An 18,331-nucleotide genomic window follows, 5' to 3' on the forward strand; every position below is an offset into this window, starting at 1 on the left:
TGTTTTAAAAAAAAAAAAAAAAAATTGGGTTCGGTTAACGGTTCAGCGAACCAACGAATCCGGTTAACCGTTAACCGGACCCAAACCCTTGGTCCGCTAAACAGTTAACCGAACCCTTGGTCCGCTAAACCGTTAACCGAACCTAGGGTCCGGTTAACCGTTTAGCGGTTTGGGTAGTTTTATAATTTACCAACCGGTTCGGTTAATTTTTAAAATTTAATTTAAATTTTGGATAAAAATAAAAAAATCGGAGCCACACAACTATTAATCTATATTATTACAACAAAAAATTCTTCTCATTCGATTTTGAACCCATAACTTCCCACATAAAAAACTACATGCCTTTACCACTACACGAAAAATTAGTTCCTGTAACTAAATAATTATTAATGTCGTATTGACACAGTGCTATTATTTGCCTAATCTTTGACAAAACAATTAAGGTACAAGCTTTCATCTTATACAGTTTTACAAAATCAAACCATTCTGGCGTATATAATTAGTGAAAATTCCACAAATTGCCATAATATATTAAGTAATTTTTGCATAACAAAAAATAACAACGTATTCGTATGCCTTGCAATGATTATTGTACAAGAAATTTATTACAACGAAGCGAGTCAGGGACGGATCCAATCAGAATGAGGTCAATTGATTTTTTTTTTTGTATTTACGTATAATTTTCTATATAATTTAGAGTAAAGTGTTATGAGTAATGTATAATTCAAAAATTTGACTATGCTTCTGAAGAGAATACTGTAAAATTCCAACAAAGACATACTTGGTTGTTTTGGAATTATTTGCTAAATTTAGAGGAAAATAATTTGGTTCACCAGGTCAAATTAACAAAAGTAGAAATTAATTTGGAAAAAGGAAAAAGAAATCACATTTTTGCAGCTTTCTGGCTTTTAAGAGCGTGGCATTAATTATTAGCTTAGTGCCCAAGTGGGTTGATGCTACTCAACATTTGGGTCTCTTTTTATTTGTTTAATTGCAAAGTAATTCCATTAAGCCCAAAAGTAACACACCTGGACCCATATGTAAATTAACCACTTCTCCTCTCCAGTTGTATCCAACTTGATAGTTCGACACAAAGCATGAAGAAGGAAGATCAAGCTCATTACTTTTTCATGAGTAAAGGTTAAAGGTCAGGTCACCCAACTATTTAATACCTCTGTTATTGCAACAGATAATTTATTTCATCCGAGTTTCGAATCCATAATCTCTTACATGGAAATCATGTGTCTTTACCACTAGACTAATGACTGATTCTTATCAAGCCCATTACTTGCCACACATTTGCATAAAAAAGAGACCATTTATTGTAAGAAACGAATAAATTGGCTCTTTGTAGTTTGTGCAAAATCATAAACTCATAGCGATGAGTCAATGGATATGTCCATTAGGGGAAAAATGGAGGGGAAGAAACCGCTATTAATCAGTGGGTACAACTGTACAAGTACTACTTCGTACCCAGATTCGGCCGAAAACTTTTGGATCCCAAATAAAGATCCAAAATATCTTCATTTGATTAGGTATTAACAAATGTGAAAGATTATCAACGACTAAGATATTATCCTTGAAATTTTAACGGCCGTGATGAAGTGGAATAGGTCAATTTAGTTTAGAAACCGAACCGACAAAGCCAGAACCCACGCTAAAAGTCGTTACATCTGAGATGGAAGTAGGGCTGCAAACGAATCCACCAACTTAATCCAATTTGAGTTTGAACAAATTTCAAACCGAATTGGTTCGAAATTGAAATAGGATTTCGAACTGAAAAGAAGAGTTTGAATTTGATTCGGTGTGATTTGAACTAATTTTGAACCGAACTAGTTGGAAATTGAAGCATAATTTAGAACTAAAAAGAAGAGTTTCGAACAGAGTCAAACTCCATTCGAATTCAATTCGAACAAATTTTGTACCAAACTGAATTTGATTCGTTTCAGAACCAAACTTGTTTTATTCGCTTTAAACCGATATTTTTTTTAATCGAACTCAATCGAATCACTAGCTACGAGCTTTTTGTGCACTCGTAGATGAAAAACGCATAATTTTTTTGGAAAGTAACATAAAATTAAGTCTGACAATAATTTTATTTAACATTTATTTGTTTTGACTCCTGAAGAAAGGACAGGAATAATTTTGATATACATATAATTTTTATATACATCATTAAATATTTTGAAAAAAAATGATTCTAATATAAATCAAACTCTTATGGTACATTCAATTTTTATGATAATAACACTTTGTTTGGATGGAGAGTAGAGGAAGAGAGGGAAGGTGAAGAATAGAAGAAAATTGAATGAAATAGAAATGAAGATTAATATATTTATTATCTTTTTGTTTTTATGAGTAACGAGGAAAAATAAATTTAATATATTTTTTGTCTTATTTTTTGTTTGGTTAATTAAAATTATAAAAAGCTAATCAAATATTTTAAGTATATATATATATATATATTTTTCGTTTTTCAATAAGTTACACCTCAAATCAAGAGAGAAATTGGTTCTATTGTCTAAAATAATGCAAGGTTAAATTTTTTCTCTCGTATACCCTTCACCTTCGTCATAATTTATCAACCAAATACGATTTGATATATATTTTTCTTTCCATTACATTACCTCCCTTCCTCTGCTCTTCATCCAAACAAGATGTAAGAATAGAGTAAAATATTCCATTGAATTTGTGTCATATTTATGCCTCACATTCTTATTTCTATTTTTCAAACTCCACTTAGACGATCTGTACGGCTCAACACAATCTCCATATTAAAATGTGTCTGGAGATCAAATTTTATATTTATTGGAACTATTTTACTTTTTTTTTCTAGATAGATATAAAATTATTGTTTCTGGATGTCCACTGTATCTTCTCTCTATATACTTCATGAAGTATGATAGCTCAACTATAAATATATTATTCTTAAAAGATGTAGAAATGTTCTTCATTTCTTAAATAGCACATGTATTTGGATCGTTTTAAATACATTTAGTATCCATCAAATAATTTAACTTTTAATTAGTGAAATTTAGTGATTTCATGATAAATGACCAATCGAACTTTAAATTGACATAAAGGTTATACCAGTGTGTAAATAACAATATGCGGTCGTTGGATGAATAGAGTACCGTCAAGCGATTAATCGGAAATAATCGAGAATAATCGTTCATTATTAGGAATAATCAGTTGATTAGTCAGAAAAATTCATGACGGTTTGGTCAACGCCAATGACTAATCAGCCGATTAATCGGCTTAAACGGACATTTTTTACAACACTTGGTTATACATGTCTTATTAAAATAATTGAATACACATCTACATTTTTATCTTATAAATTGAATGATATTTTTTAAATATATATTAAATGTATCATAAAAATTAATACACATTTCAAAACTAAAAAAATGGTAAACAAAGGAAATTGAGTCAAGAACTATAAATAGAACTCAAATCCAGTTTTCATGCTTCCTGTTTTAATATACTCCACTATAAAATCGAACACAATCTATTCCGAAAATACCCCTCGTAAAGATCTTATTAAAATAATTGAATACACTCTACATTTTTATCTTATAAATTGAATGATATTTGTTAAATATATATTAAATGTATCATAAAAATTAATACACATTTCAAAACTAAAAAAATGGTAAACAAAGGAAATTGAGTCAAGAACTATAAACGGAACTCAAATCCAGTTTTCATGCTTCCTGTTTTAATACACAACACTATAAACTCAAACACAATCTATTCCGAAAATACCCCTCGTAAAGATCTTATTAGTTCCTAACAGCCAATATATAATAGAAGGTTAGGAAGCTTCCTGTTTGGTGGGTTTTCCATAATTCTTTTGTTTTTCTTTTCTCTTTTGCCATGATTTTTATGGTTTGAATCAAGCTAGCCCGCAATTGCTTTATTATATATTTTATATTTAGGCCTGATCCATGTGCTTCTTTTGTTTGCTTACGATCAAAGGAAAAAAGCTCAAAGGAGGCCTTCACTATTATTGTATCCAGATCTTCTGTTGCATCTATTCTAATAGCTTTTGTGTTAAACATTGTTGATGGCTGTTAGCATAGTCACAAGATTTTGCAAATTATATCCGAATTATTCATTTTTTTAGTGATGTCGAACCGAGCGCCGAATTATTTGGTTGATCGAACTTTGACCGAATTAAACCCGAATAATTCGCGAATTTTACGAATTATTCACGAATTTTCTCCAAATTTTTTTCAGAACATTTTTTTTTTGCTCTCTTGCAGAATTAAGATCTCTGGTCCGGATAATTCTGAATAATTTTTGAATTATTTCCGAATTATTTCCGTATCACAAACTTTTGATCTCGTCGAACCGAACTCGAATAATTTATTTATCACTATGGCTGTTACACTGGTGCAATTGAACTGCATACAAGATTTTGTGTGGTGTCAATAATTACATGGCCTTTTCGTACAAAGTATTCAAAAGAGAGATTGAAAACCATGTCTTTTCCATGCTTGATAAAAGAGGTAGTAGGCACGCATGCAATTGAAAACTTCTCTTTATGTAATAGTCCTCCATTAAAATTAAAGGTTGACTTATGCAGATCCATTAAAATAATTTCAATTATCATTAAAATTAAAATTAATGCTGTAATTGCTAGTGTAAAATGGGAGCGGAGTTCAATAATTTACGGTATTCGTTGTATTTTTCTGTATTTTTATAAATATATAATTTAAACATTATAAATATGTTTTTTTTATCGATAAAATTATTAGTAAGTATTTAAAATCACTAATCTTAATTTGAACCGTCTAATCAGAATATGTACAAATATTAAAGAATTTTGTGAATTTTTAATTTGAACTGAGTTGATTCAAATTTTGATCGAACGGTACAGTTTTAAACTTAAATTTTGAATTACTAGCGAATCCTGACCCATAGTTTGAACTGGGGGTCTAGGGTTGTAAATGAGTCGAGTTTGAGCGAGTTACTTCCAACTCATGCTTAGCTCATTTAGTAAATAAGCGAGTCAACTTGATTTGAGATGTCAATAACAAACTATAAAGCCAACTCGAGTTCAACTCATTACTAACTCGAGTTAGCTCACAACTATTTTATAACTCGTTTGACCAGTTAATTTTTTTAGTTATAGTTATACACTAATAAGAGTTTATATAAACAAAAACAAATCAAATGATTTAGTAAGAGTTTATCTAAACACAAACAATTCAAACATAATTAACAAGACAATTAACAAAATAAAAAATTCAAACAACAGCTTAGGAGTTATTTAGAAGGGCAAATTATGAGCGAGTTGTGAATTAGCTTAGGATTTTGTATAGCGGACCGATTAACTCTATACCCTAAACATCATGTTTTTTTAGGTATAAAATATTTATACTTTCAGAGGCCAGATATGAATGCTAATCCAAATACTCATCCTTCTTCATCTTGCTTTAATTAATTTAACTGGACGAGTTATTTAACTTACTTTTTTCTCAAGGAAGTTTCCTGTTCAAAATTATTGCAAGTATATAATTGCTCGTATGAGACCTTTTAACCCAACATGCATGTAAATATAGTAATTAAAGTGATAAATAATTTTGTATTAGATGGCTCTAATCTGTCTCATAAAGGCCATGGCAGCTGTACTATCATTGCCAGGCTGCACTAACAAGTAACAACGTACACTTTAATTGTCCTTTTAAAACTTTAAATAAATTATTTCGAATAAGGGCCATCTTCTGATCTTCTTTCTGTCTTACTTTTTTCTAGTGAGAATGTCAGATTATTGTATTTCCAATAACTAAATTATTGGATCGTATAACAGCTTCTTTTCGAGATACTGTTTTGTTGTATGCATGCATATGTATGTGACTTTAAACTTTTGATCCTCAGCTAATGGTTTTTTTTTTTTTTTTTTAAAGCATTCAATAAGAATTTTTCTATCTGTATTCGGAAAATTTGATACGTATTCGAAAATTAGATGTGGAGATCCGATATCTGAATATCCGTGTGGATATGGATACTGATATGGTTTTACGTTTCAATTATCTATATCTGAATAATAAATATATATCATATATTTTAATATATATTATCAGGGGCGGACCCAGTGTAGTCCAGGGGAGCAACTACCCCCCTGGATTTTCGAAAATAGTGAAAAAAATAGATTGATTCCGGTTTTGGCCCTCCCTGAAAATTAGTTTGCCAACTACATTTTTGTTTTATTTTGAAGCCAATTTCACCTCCACCCTTTATTCCTTGCACATTTTCAATTTTCTTCAAGTGTTTCTGATTTTGGGGAAATTTTGGAGGAAGAAGAAGATTGGTTCAATAAGAATAGACATGGTGTTTTATGAACCAAGAGATTAAGTGATGAGACTCCATATGCCACATTAAATGATTTGTTGACATTAGAACCCCCATATGTCATATTAAAAGAGAGAGAAGAGGAGGCTGAGCCCAAACATGAAATAAATGAAGTAATGGGCCTGAAAAATACATAACGAGCTTCTTTGATTGAAATTCTACTTTAATACTGTCTTTATCTATTGTCAAAAAATAAAGATCTGTTGGCCTATTAAACAAAATACAATTCAAAATTTGATGTTTTTGATCTCCTATTAAACAAAATATAAGTCAAACTTGTACAAATTAAAAAAAAAAATACAAAACAAAAGAAACCACAAGAAGTCATGAATCATATTAGAATCATATTTACAACCATAATTCAATTTTGGGAACATCGTGATTTAGAACCATAATTTTTTATTATGTTAATTTTTTTATTAGTACCCAATTAACTAATGGATTTAAATCCGATTTCTACCCATCTCTGGCAGAAATTCTACGTCCGCTCTTGTATATTATTAAAAAAATATATTATTCACCATTATAATTAGATAAATATTATGAACTTAAGTAATTTTTTATATTATTTAAATAAATATTCAATCCGAAATGGATTCATATCTGTACCTATATTCAATTAATATCCAATCCGTATTTCGTATCCAAAAATTTTAAAAGACATGAATATAATTTTACCACTGTCCTCGTTTTCACCCTTACGTCAGAGGCAACATCAAGATCTCAAACGATGGATCCGAATTCTCTAAAGTAACTCAAAATTTAAGTTCAAACTCAGACCATCCGATGAAAATTCAGATTAATCCGAATTAAAGTAGAATTTCAGAGATCCTTTGAAATTCGTACAGATTTAATCGGACGGTCCGAATTAAAATATACTCCTCTCGAATTCAGATTCAATAAAATTGCGCGCGTCAGAATGAAAATCCGAATCATTCGTTTCAATCTGACGCGATTTTTATAAAATTACCGGGTATCGGATCCCTTTTACTCGAATTCGTTACTCTGCATTGACTCAAACTTTGAGTTAATGCAAAATAAATCCAGACCGTCCGATCTGTATTGCCACGAATATTACGTTTGCCCAGATTCTGATCGGACAGCCGAGATGCATTAAGTCAAAGTTTGAGTTACAGCAGATTCTGATTTGAATCCCCGCGATACGCACTCAACTCACCTCTCTCCATCGGAGCAGTACTGGAGCGACAACCATGGCTAGATCTCTCTTTTCCCCTTCCGCTATCTTCCAGCCCAGACCTTCTCTCTCCAGTCCGAAACTTGCTTCTTCGCTTTTCATCAACTCAACCCTTCAAGCTCAAAAGGTGAGACCTCTATTCTCTCCATTAATGAAGTCGAGCTGGTGTTTCATCGATTGTTGTCCAAGTGTGGCAGTTGAAAGTTGAAACTGAAGCGGACACTAGTATTGAGAAGAGTAATTATTAAATTCAGACTTTTTTTTTTTTGGTAAGGTTTGCTTATTTCTATAAATATTACTGGAAATTTAACTTTTATTTGAACTAAACGTAATGATTTTGAACTAGAATTTTGACTGTGCTTTGAATTTTTGATAATTTGTTGTAGAATTCGCTGCATTTTACACCGTGGTCAACATAAACCAGATCAGGGAAATTAAATAATTGTCAGGGATGATTGTGACATTGGCACTGATAATATGGTAAAGTTTGATGTGTCTGACAGGAAATCAGTTACCAGTAGCCATTGTTCTATCAGGAAATATGGAGCCAGGGTTTAAGAGGTCAGTTTCCCATTTTGTATTTCTCAGGGTTTAAGCCCTTGATATTCGTTTATTAAATTATCATTTCAATGGTTAGCTCACCATTGTTGCACAATGAAAATAGGAGCTTATGTTTTTTATCCTTCTATAGTTCTTCTGTTTGAATTTAATACTGATTCTATGTTATCTTTTCAGGGTTATATACTGTTCTTGACAAAAGTCCTTTACCACGTTGCAAAAGGATCCCGAACTTTAGAATTGATTCTCTGGCCCACAAGTCCTTCACCTGAGCCTAGTTTTACTGGTATATAAATAAATATATAAAATTCTTAGGTTAACATAAAAAGGAGTTGAGAATAATATATGCACTTGGTTTAAATAGTTTGAATTTCTTGAAGCTTTCATTGTCCATTGAACTTTATCAATCGTTGAATACGTACTAATTTATATAAGTTAATTTGCTATAAGATCTCTATGCATAAAGCTCAAATAAGCACAAACCAAAACCTCAACAAGTAAAACAGTGACCAGGTTTTTACAATTAGGATTTTCCTTTTCCGGCTTGGATGGTCTCCATGCAATTTCTCTTCTTAAATGCTTCTATCAGAACTTTCAGGTCTGTTTCTGGAACGAGGTTTGGTGCTTCAGTATCTGTGTGTTGTGCCGGTTTGCTCTGAGAGCCTAATGATCTACTGGTCTTAATTTGCTTTACGTTGTACAAACTTGATTAATTGAAATGATCATGTGACAATGCTAAAATAATCATTTTTTTGGAAGGCAAGATATTACAAAAAATGAAAGGTAACATGCTTCTGTTTTGATGTATTTCTTTGCACTGGTAGTTTCTGGGTCTTATTATTACTTTACTGGGTATTACCAGTACTTTTGAGGCTTTAATTTTAGTAGGCTTGAGGATGTTTTGGTTTGCAAGTTGACTGATAAATTGTCTGTATATTAGATACTGGCTTGATTTTAGCAATACTGGTATGGAGAAGAATCCATGTTAGCTAGTTTGAGATCACTATTTTACAAAAACTTCTCTCCATTTTGTTCTAAATGGAACCAGGTCAGCGAAATAGTGTCACTTCTATTTAAAAAATGGAAGAAGGAAAATATGATTTAGCAATGGAAGCAAAAGCAACACTAACTTGAGTAGGGGAATCATGAGCTTGTTTTGTAGGCATTCTTTTCCTAGATTAATATAAAATAGCCAACACCAAACATCTTTCCAAAAGAATTTAACTACATAACAAAAAGAAGTTACAAATAAATAAATAAACCTACATCAACTCCTAAGAAATGGAAAATATCTAAATGACCCCTCCCTTTCCATAAAATATCTAAGGGTAGTTTGACACTCTTCAGAAAAAAAAAAAAAAAATTCACATCAAGGGTTATCAATCAATAAGAACCTCAGTGCCTTTTTTTAAAAAAAAGGGTCAAATTTTGACAGTTTATGTAATTTCTGCATCAATAAGAACCCCAAATTTAAAATTCTTGGTCCAGAGAACATGGTACGATTGTACTACACGGTTACGGTACTGGGCCTAAAAGGTGCACACTGTCTGGCACAATGATCAACCGAAAGGTGTAAATTTTAGAAGATGTCTCAGTGCATCAGCCACAAGAATTTTTGCTGACAGCCAGAATTGAGGCACATGCCAAAAAGTTAAAACAAGCTGCCTGATGAACTCTGTTAGAAGAATTAACTAAGAAGCTGAGAAACAAGCGAGTGAATTTTAAGATTTTTAATGCGTAAACAACAAAAATGGAGAAGCCAGAATTAGGCACCGTTCATTTCCACATGTAATTAGAACTGTGCTGGTTTTCTTTAATCGTTACTCATACATCTTTCTGACTGGTTTTCTTGAATGTTTCCTGTCTGTTAGATCGAGATCAAACAGTTGAGAAAATGTAGGATCTGTACCAGTCGAAATTTTTCTATGATTGTCTAATTGGTCAAATGGAACAGGGTCCCATTTCAAATTAAGTGCTGTTACTTTCGTATTTCACCTTATTGTTTATTCAACGCCAATGTAGCAGGAAACAATCAGCTTCATCAGATGGGATTATTCTAGGTGTGAAAACGGAGCGGATAATATCTAATCCGTATTAAAAAAGTTAGATACGGATATATCTGTACAGATACAGATACATATATGATTTTAAATATTTAATTATTCATATCCGAATAGTAGATATATACCATATAGTTTAATATATTATGAAAAAATCTATGTTATTCATCGTTATAATTAGATAAATATTATAATCTTGGATATCTATTAATAATATTTACATGTATTTTAATAAATAATAGTATTAAAAAAAAATCAGAGAAATAAGAAAAAGTAAATTTATATAAAATCATTGAAGCAAGATTTACATTCATATTGGTATTCGAATAATATTCGAATTATATTTGTATCCATCTAATATCTGATCCGTGTCCATATCCGAAAAAAATAAAAACGGATACAAATATGGTCTTACCACTATCCGATCCGTTTTCACCCCTAGGTTGTTCACAGACCTCCAACAAAGCATAACTAAACAAAAATATTGACACCAAAATAAAAATAAATACTTTGAAATGTAAAGGTCTCTAAACAATTTATTTTTAGCCTGCAGGTGTTTTGGTAAAAAAAAAAAAAAAAAAAAAATCTTGTTTTGATAAACCCCTGAACTGCAAAAATAAAAACGATAAAAATCATTCACTGCTGCCGGTGGCCATCAGAAATTCTCCTTCACAAACAACTTCACCCCCGACATAGGCTTTACCTTCCATCTTTGCAATACCAAATCTCTTTTGGAGTTTAACTAGTGTCATGCGCATTACAAGTGTGTCTCCAGCAATAACTGGTTTCCGAAATCTAACCTTGTCAATTCCTGCAAAAAAGAAATTTTCGCGCGACCCACCAACTTCAGGTTGAAGCATCACCATTCCTCCTACTTGGGCCATTGCCTTCACCAACAAAAACAAAATATCAATTACTGATGTTGCATCTGGTACCATTTGTTAATAACAAGGTTAAAATAAGAATCTTTCAGATTTTGATGTGCGCGCCTATTAAATAATGAATGGCCTGTAAAACCAATAAAGATGTATAGGGTTCCACTAACCATGTTTCTTATTTTTCTTCAAATAAAAATAAATTAATATTACAAAAACCCCTGTCATGGACCTGCTACTCAGATTAAAACAAGCTACTCTGGCACTTCTATTATTTCTTGTGCTTGTGACAGTTTCTTGAAGCCATAATACTTAATTTTATACAAGACAAACATCACTTGCCGTATATAAATAAAGAAATCAGAGAAATAAGAAAAAGTAAATTAATAGCCACATATATAAAAAGATCATTTAAACAATAATAAGTTAAGTACCTCAACCATGAGAACCCCGGGCATGATTGGGCGTTCAGGGAAATGTCCAGGGAAGAAATTATCATTTATTGTTACATTTTTAATACCAACAGCTGTTACACCTGGCTTGCATTCTATCACTCTATCCACTAGCAAGAATGGAAACCTATGTCCAAAAGATAACAAACAAAAAAATGAATATGATAATACTAAGCTGCTGTGAGGAATATGACCAATACAGGAATACTTTAAACCTGGAACCAGTAATCCTAGATCTTTTTTTTTTGAAAAACTGATAGTGGCTATCAGCTGTAATCCTAGATCTTTAAATATGAACTTTGTTAATGTTGCTACCATTCAAATGCTCAGAAGTTAAGATTAGGCACATCCTTTTCTCTTTTATAACAGTATATTTTACCTCACTTAACCCAAAGGCCAACCATTTCACACATATCTTGTTAGATCTGGTAAGGGTTTCAATTATAAATTGAACCCTAAAAAATTAAAAATATAAAAGGGAAAGACAAAGATGATGTTCCTCTAGCTATGCACTATTCAGTGACGGAGTGACATTGAACCAGGAGTAGGCCACTGCCTATGCATAATTGTGTTGTTGTCTATCTCGGTAGAAAATTTTGCCTACCCCTGGAAAGTCCTCAGTCTGAATTGGTTAATTACGGAAGTTTGCAACTTGTTAGTCGCACCAATAATTTTTTTGGCCTACCCTGATAGATATCCTGGCTACGCTACTGGCACTTTGAATACACTAAACCGAAAAAAATGGTAATGTATGATACATGGCTATTATTGCAGATCTCAAATCTTGCAAGTTTGCATGCTAACCCAGAATTTACAAGGAGAACACTTCCTTAACAGCTTAAACTTGGTATGTTGAAAAGTTCATAATGTTCATAATAGGTTGCACTTGGTTGGGCTTTTCTTATATGGGTTCAGGGCATTGGTGGATTCCAATGCATCATTTGGTGTTAAATTGAACACGCAAAGTTTGAAAAATATAAGATGAATTTCCTAAGTTCTCTAATGCAAGTTTAATAAGTTAAATCCCGATTGCAACCAACATATGCATATATTATACAATAGGTATCTATTGAATATGTTCAACAAAAGTTTTAGTCTGGTTCAGGATAGCTTTTTGACCCAAGAATTTTGAATATACAGGGGAATGGATTGGAGAACTAATTATTTAAGAGATGGAGATGGAAAATAAATAAAAATTGTTCGCTTTGCACTGTAAAAGCAAGTAAATTGTAGGCATTACCCTTAACAAATGCTAGTAGAGTTCCTATATGAATGCATTCACAGAGCAGAACTATTAGGAAAGATAAAACTTTTCTCTCTAATCTTATATCCAAGAAAATAGTTTAAAACTGAAGAATCTCACCTGTGAGGCAAAATCTCTCTGATTTGGTCTATATCCATCACGGTTGGAAATGCAGCAAATTCTACAACAAATTTTCAAAAGATCAAAGCACAGTCAAAATTCTAGTAAAAGTATCATGCCAATAAAAAAATGTTTAGTTAAAATAAAAGTAAAATTTATAGAAATAAGCAAATCTTTATAAAAAAAAAGTCTTTAAAAAATGCTTACTCTTCTCAATAGGAATCTCCGCTTCAGGTTCAACTTCTTCACTTGGACTACACTTGACCAAATAGCGACTCGACTTCATTAATGGAGAGACTGGCCTAGCTTTTGAAATGGATACAGGTCTCACTTCTTGAGCTTGAAGAGTTGAGTTAATGGAAAGCGAAGCAGCAAGTTTCGGACAGGAGAAAGAAGAGCTGGGCTGGAAGACTGAGGAATGGGGAAAGAGAGACCTAGCCATGGTTGTAGCCTCCATTAGTTATGATCAGAAGCTAAACCTGTTAGAATTTAGTTGTTTCAGTAAAATAAAATAGAATGTGAATTGGTTCAAATTGACTTTATTTGATCGGAGGCAACATTGAGAGAAAAAAATTTGGTTGCATAAATATGAAATTCAAGGGCGGACCCAGAGTAGAACAAGGGCGGCAGCTGCCCCCTCTGGATTTTGAGTTTTAGTGGCGATCTATCGGTACCGATCGACTTTGCCCCCTCTGTATGTTTTGATTTGTAATTCAGATTAAATTTAGTGTTAAAATCAAAATAAATTTCTTGAATTATGATTAGTAATTAGAATTATAAGTTAAAAAATATCAGAAATTATAAGTTAAAAGTATTTTTTTTTTATCGAGTACTTTAAATCCGATAAGTTATTTAAACTGATTCGCTATTTTTTTTGCCCTCCCGATGAAAATCCTGGGTCCACTTGCTTAGGATTTCACCATTGTCATAAAAAATGTTGATTAGGATTTCACCATTACAGTTCACATAGAGGTAATCTCTGAAGATTAAAATCGTAAAGAGGAGAGGAGAACAAGCACCTTGTCGGAGAGAAGAAGGTAAGTGAAGAGGAGCAGAGAACACCTTTTCGCCTTCCACTTGCTCTGCTTCTTCTGATCAGACGAACAGCGTCAATTTCATTTCTATTTATGTTTTGCGTTTGCCCGATAAACTCTCGTTTCCAATCAGTGTTAATAGAGAGAGTGATGAAAACTGGAGAGAGAGAGAGGCGATGAAAACGATGACAATCCGGTAGCAATCTTGAGATTCAAAATCAGACCCTTTTTCTTTTGAGGAGGGTTAAAATGCACCCAAATGTATTTTATTTTTCAAATTTTTTTTCTCCGTTTTCAAAGTTCGAATAGTAAATCCGAACCGTTAGATGCGATCTACATATTAAGATGTGTTTGGAGACCAAATTTTATATTTTTTGAAATTTATTTACTATTTATTAAGCCACTTTGAAAATCGCTGATTTTACATTTTCTGGACCATTGGATCAGCGATTTTCAAAGTGGCTTAAAAAATAGTAATAAAATTCTAAAAAATGTAAAATTTGGTCTCCAAGCACATCTTAATATGTAGATCGCATCTAACGGTTCGGATTGACTATTCGGACTTTAAAAATGAAGAAAAAAGATAGGGTGCATTTGGGTGCATTTGAATCCTTCTCTTTTTTTTTTAGGGTTGAAAAGTTTTTTATTGTAATGATAATATAACTCAAAATAACACATACTTAAAATTGATTTTATGATGAGAAAAGAAAGATAACATGATTTTATGATGAGAAAAGAAAGTAACACAGTTCGTAAGAAAAAAAAATCTTAAGATGGTTGATTATTCAAAGATTAACAGTTTGATTTCTTCTCATGACTTCGTAATTTCTGCAAATATTTAAAAGAAAAAATATTTTATGATGAAAAAACAATATATTTCTTTTTGTTATTAAACATACTTAAAATTAATTTTATGATGAGAAAAGAGAGGTATGACAATTAGCTAAGAAAAAAAATCTTAGAATTATTGGTTATCCAAAAATTAAAAGTTTGATTTCCCCTCTTGATTTCGTAGTTTTTGTTCAAAAAAAGAAAAGAAAAAAGATTTATGATGAAAAAGCAATATATTTCTTTTTGTCATTTTTAATAAACATTATAATTTTTTACTATGAACGATACATATTTTTGTTATGTATATTTCTTTGAGTAAAATAGACAAACTAACATCATGTCATATTCGGTCAGGTCTGAGGAAAATTTGATCAGAGCATAAAAATGTAATTTTATAACCGTACCTATGATTTTTTTTTTTTTTGAAAGCCGGCTGCCAGGATAACCGTACCTATGATAACTAGATACATTTCAAATCACGCTTTACCGCTTCTCACTAGATGAGTTTCAGATTCGACCGGTTTGAAACCGGATGAATAAAAAAGAGCACCCCTAGTATTGCAAGTTCACAACTATATACTCAATTTTATTAGTTCACACAAATAGGCCACATTAATGCAATCCATTTACTACACAGGTTTGCGTGGAGGTCCATACTATACCGAAGAGATGCACCACAAGAACATACAGGTTTTCGCAAGGATAACAATAATGAATTCGCGAGAGTCTTCAAATAGCCTCGTGATAAGAGTAGCCTCGCAATAGGCTTTGAAATATCCTCGCGATAAGATTAAAATAGCCTCGCGAATACTACGTGGGACCAGCGATCTATGTTGACACTGTTATGACCTTCATGTCCGTGCGTATATCCACAGGAATAATGTCCGTGCGTATGTCCACAGGAATAATGTCCGTGCGTATGTCCACGGGAATAAGCGATGCACTGTTATATCCTTCATGTCCGTGCGTATGTCCACGGAAATAAGATGGCTAACTGCAGATCTTATTTTTCACTTTACCCAATTAAAAATATTTCTAATTAAACTGAAATCTAACAAATTAATTACCACAGTTTCTTAAAAATAATATATTACAAACTAAAATTTTAATAATTGATAAATAGTTAAATATAAATAAAATAACTTATAATGAATAATTCCAAGCTTAATTAATTCAAGCATAAATATTAATTGAGTTCTACAAATGCATAGCAATTAGTGTCACAAATTGTACCATATACAATCACATTATGCTTAATGCATTTTAACAAGTACAAATATAGATTTAAGCAAAATATCAAATTAAAGGAGTAGCTAGAAATAAAAAAAAAACTGGGAAGGAATTAAGTCCATAATTAAGCTATATAGTTGCCAAAATAAAATACAATACTAGTATGACAATATTCATTTGCGCTCGAAGTCTAGATGTTTGTAAACTTCATTGTCATCACCTATAGGATCAGATTATAACAAAAATGATATGTTAGTATTTTTGGTTTCACGTAGTATGCCACGAAGTATATAATGCAAGAAAATAGGTTTTTATGGTCTTTTTTGAGTATCCAACATATAGTCTACTATTAGGGTTTAGGGTTTCTAGACACAGGAACCCTTAATTTGATGTAACACATTTCTGTTTCTACTAATTTTTTCTAGTAATAGAATAGGGACGCTTGCTTCTGGTATCGGCACTCGAGATCCCTTACTAACTACTAAGATTCAGACCAATAATCCAAATACTTTTATAATCAATACTATGATTTTTAGTCAACTGGTACATATACCTGTACTGATCCTAATAAGTGCTAAATGTACCAATCTCAGCTACACATTTGCATCGATAAAAAGAAATGTTATTTAGCGAGAATTAATGCACTTGAAATTAATAAAGTCAAATCGAATTATCATATGTAATTAAATGGTGCTGAAATTAAAAGATGAATACACATACCATCTGTATGGTTCATCAGCTTCCTCTAATTGATCAGTTCCTTCATCATTATTAAGTTCAGCTTCTACTTCGGTTTCATACCCAGTCTCATCATCTATTACTGTGGGCTGGACATGTGAGGTTAATTTCGCGAGTTCTACCTGGTCCACTGCTTCTAGAATGCCTTGATCTACCAAAATGGTATGTATATCTAACTCCTCTCCACCTGTAACCTCGTAATCACAACCCGTCCACTGTTCCTGAAAAATGTCGAGGTCTGAGTCAGTTCTAACCGTTTGATGATCCCAATTTGGTTTTCGTCCTGTCTTTATCTCCACCATCCACTCACTTAGATCATCTGATGCATATTTTAGGTAGATGACTTGAATTGCTTGAGCTGCTAACACAAAGGGATCAGGTAGTTCTCTAAGACCCGTGTATTTGACCTCAACAAGGCCATGCTTCTTGTCCACCCTTACTCCACTTATTGGATCAAACCAATAACATTCAAAGAGCACAATCTTGTCGAATCCTTCGTAAGCTAGCTCAACTATATTTTTTATAACCTGTAGTACTCTCTATCCTCTGCAACGATGCATACCCTACTGCTACAAGTTGCTTTGCGCAAGGCATATTCATGTGTGTGAAATCTTAGGCCATTGATGTTGTATGCCTTGTAAGAGATGTTATCTCTAGATTTTGGTCCGAAACACAAGCTTTTGATATGTATGTCACAATTCGGATCATACTGTGTTTTGTAACGAATCCAAGGACAGAAATCGTTAACACGAATTTTCTGCAATCACTATTACAAAAATGGTCATTGTACACTGCACATTGTACACGGATTTGATAATTTTACCTAAAAACCGTGGATAAATTGTAATTTTTTGGAAGCCCGAAATATCTGTGGGATCTCTACATGGATGTTTATTAAAGAATCAGTGTAGAAAGCCTTGAGAGAGCTACACGGACGTTTATTAGGAACTGTACACAAATTATTATTTAAATAACAGTGTAAAAAGCCTTGAGAGAGCTACACGGATATTTATTAAAGAACCGTGTAGAAAGGTAAGAATTGTACACGGATGTTTGTTTAAATAGCAGTATAGAAAGCTTGAGAGAGCAACACGGACGTTTAATAAAGAGCCGTGTAGAAAGGTGAAAATTGTACACGGTTTTTTGTTTAAATAACAGTATAGAAAGCCTTGAGAGAGCTACACGGATTTTTTACTTAAAAATCAGTGTAGAAAGGTTATTTTAGGGTTTTGGTTATATAAAAGACCTTCTCCTTCCAGCAGCGCCGTTTTGATCAATTAATACTCTCTCTCTCTCATTCCAGCAGTGTCATTTTGACTTCTGTGCACAAGGAGCTAGGATCTGAGATCTTTGAAGTTAATTTGTATTTCTCCTCTCTATCTTGCTAAGCTTAGTCATGTGTGTATATATATATATATATATATATATATTTCTCTTTTCTGTTACTAGCTTATTATTGCTTATTTAGGTCAATTATTAATTAATGCATGCATGCTTGATTTGTTAAGATAATGTAAATAATTAGTGTAATGTGGACCATTTTTTGAAAGTGAGAAGTAAAGAAAACGCTTAAGGTCTCCATCATCAGATCTGAGGAAAACCGTTGAAGATCAGTACTAACGCTTCCGCCTAAAG

The 18,331-nt window shown here is 32.3% G+C and overlaps 1 protein-coding gene and 1 long non-coding RNA gene across 2 annotated transcripts; one reads left to right on the forward strand and one right to left on the reverse strand.

Annotated features, from left to right (window-relative positions):
• Positions 1 to 7,529: 7,529 nt before the first annotated feature.
• On the forward strand, positions 7,530 to 9,420 carry LOC144559610 (uncharacterized). Its single transcript, XR_013513190.1, has 3 exons — positions 7,530 to 7,682; positions 7,942 to 8,116; positions 8,291 to 9,420. It is a non-coding gene; the product is annotated as an uncharacterized LOC144559610 (long non-coding RNA).
• A 1,254-nt stretch (positions 9,421 to 10,674) lies between these two features.
• On the reverse strand, positions 10,675 to 13,320 carry LOC144559279 (uncharacterized). Its single transcript, XM_078308297.1, has 4 exons — positions 13,071 to 13,320; positions 12,864 to 12,924; positions 11,483 to 11,627; positions 10,675 to 11,060 (listed from the first exon to the last, which is right to left on the reverse strand). Exons 1-4 carry the CDS (start codon positions 13,318 to 13,320, stop codon positions 10,806 to 10,808), a joined length of 711 nt encoding a protein of 236 aa, XP_078164423.1. The 3' UTR covers positions 10,675 to 10,805.
• Between the last annotated feature and the right edge of the window lie 5,011 nt (positions 13,321 to 18,331).

Source organism: Carex rostrata, chromosome 9 (assembly GCF_964058835.1).
Source record: "Carex rostrata chromosome 9, lpCarRost1.2, whole genome shotgun sequence".
Classification (NCBI taxonomy): domain Eukaryota; kingdom Viridiplantae; phylum Streptophyta; class Magnoliopsida; order Poales; family Cyperaceae; genus Carex; species Carex rostrata.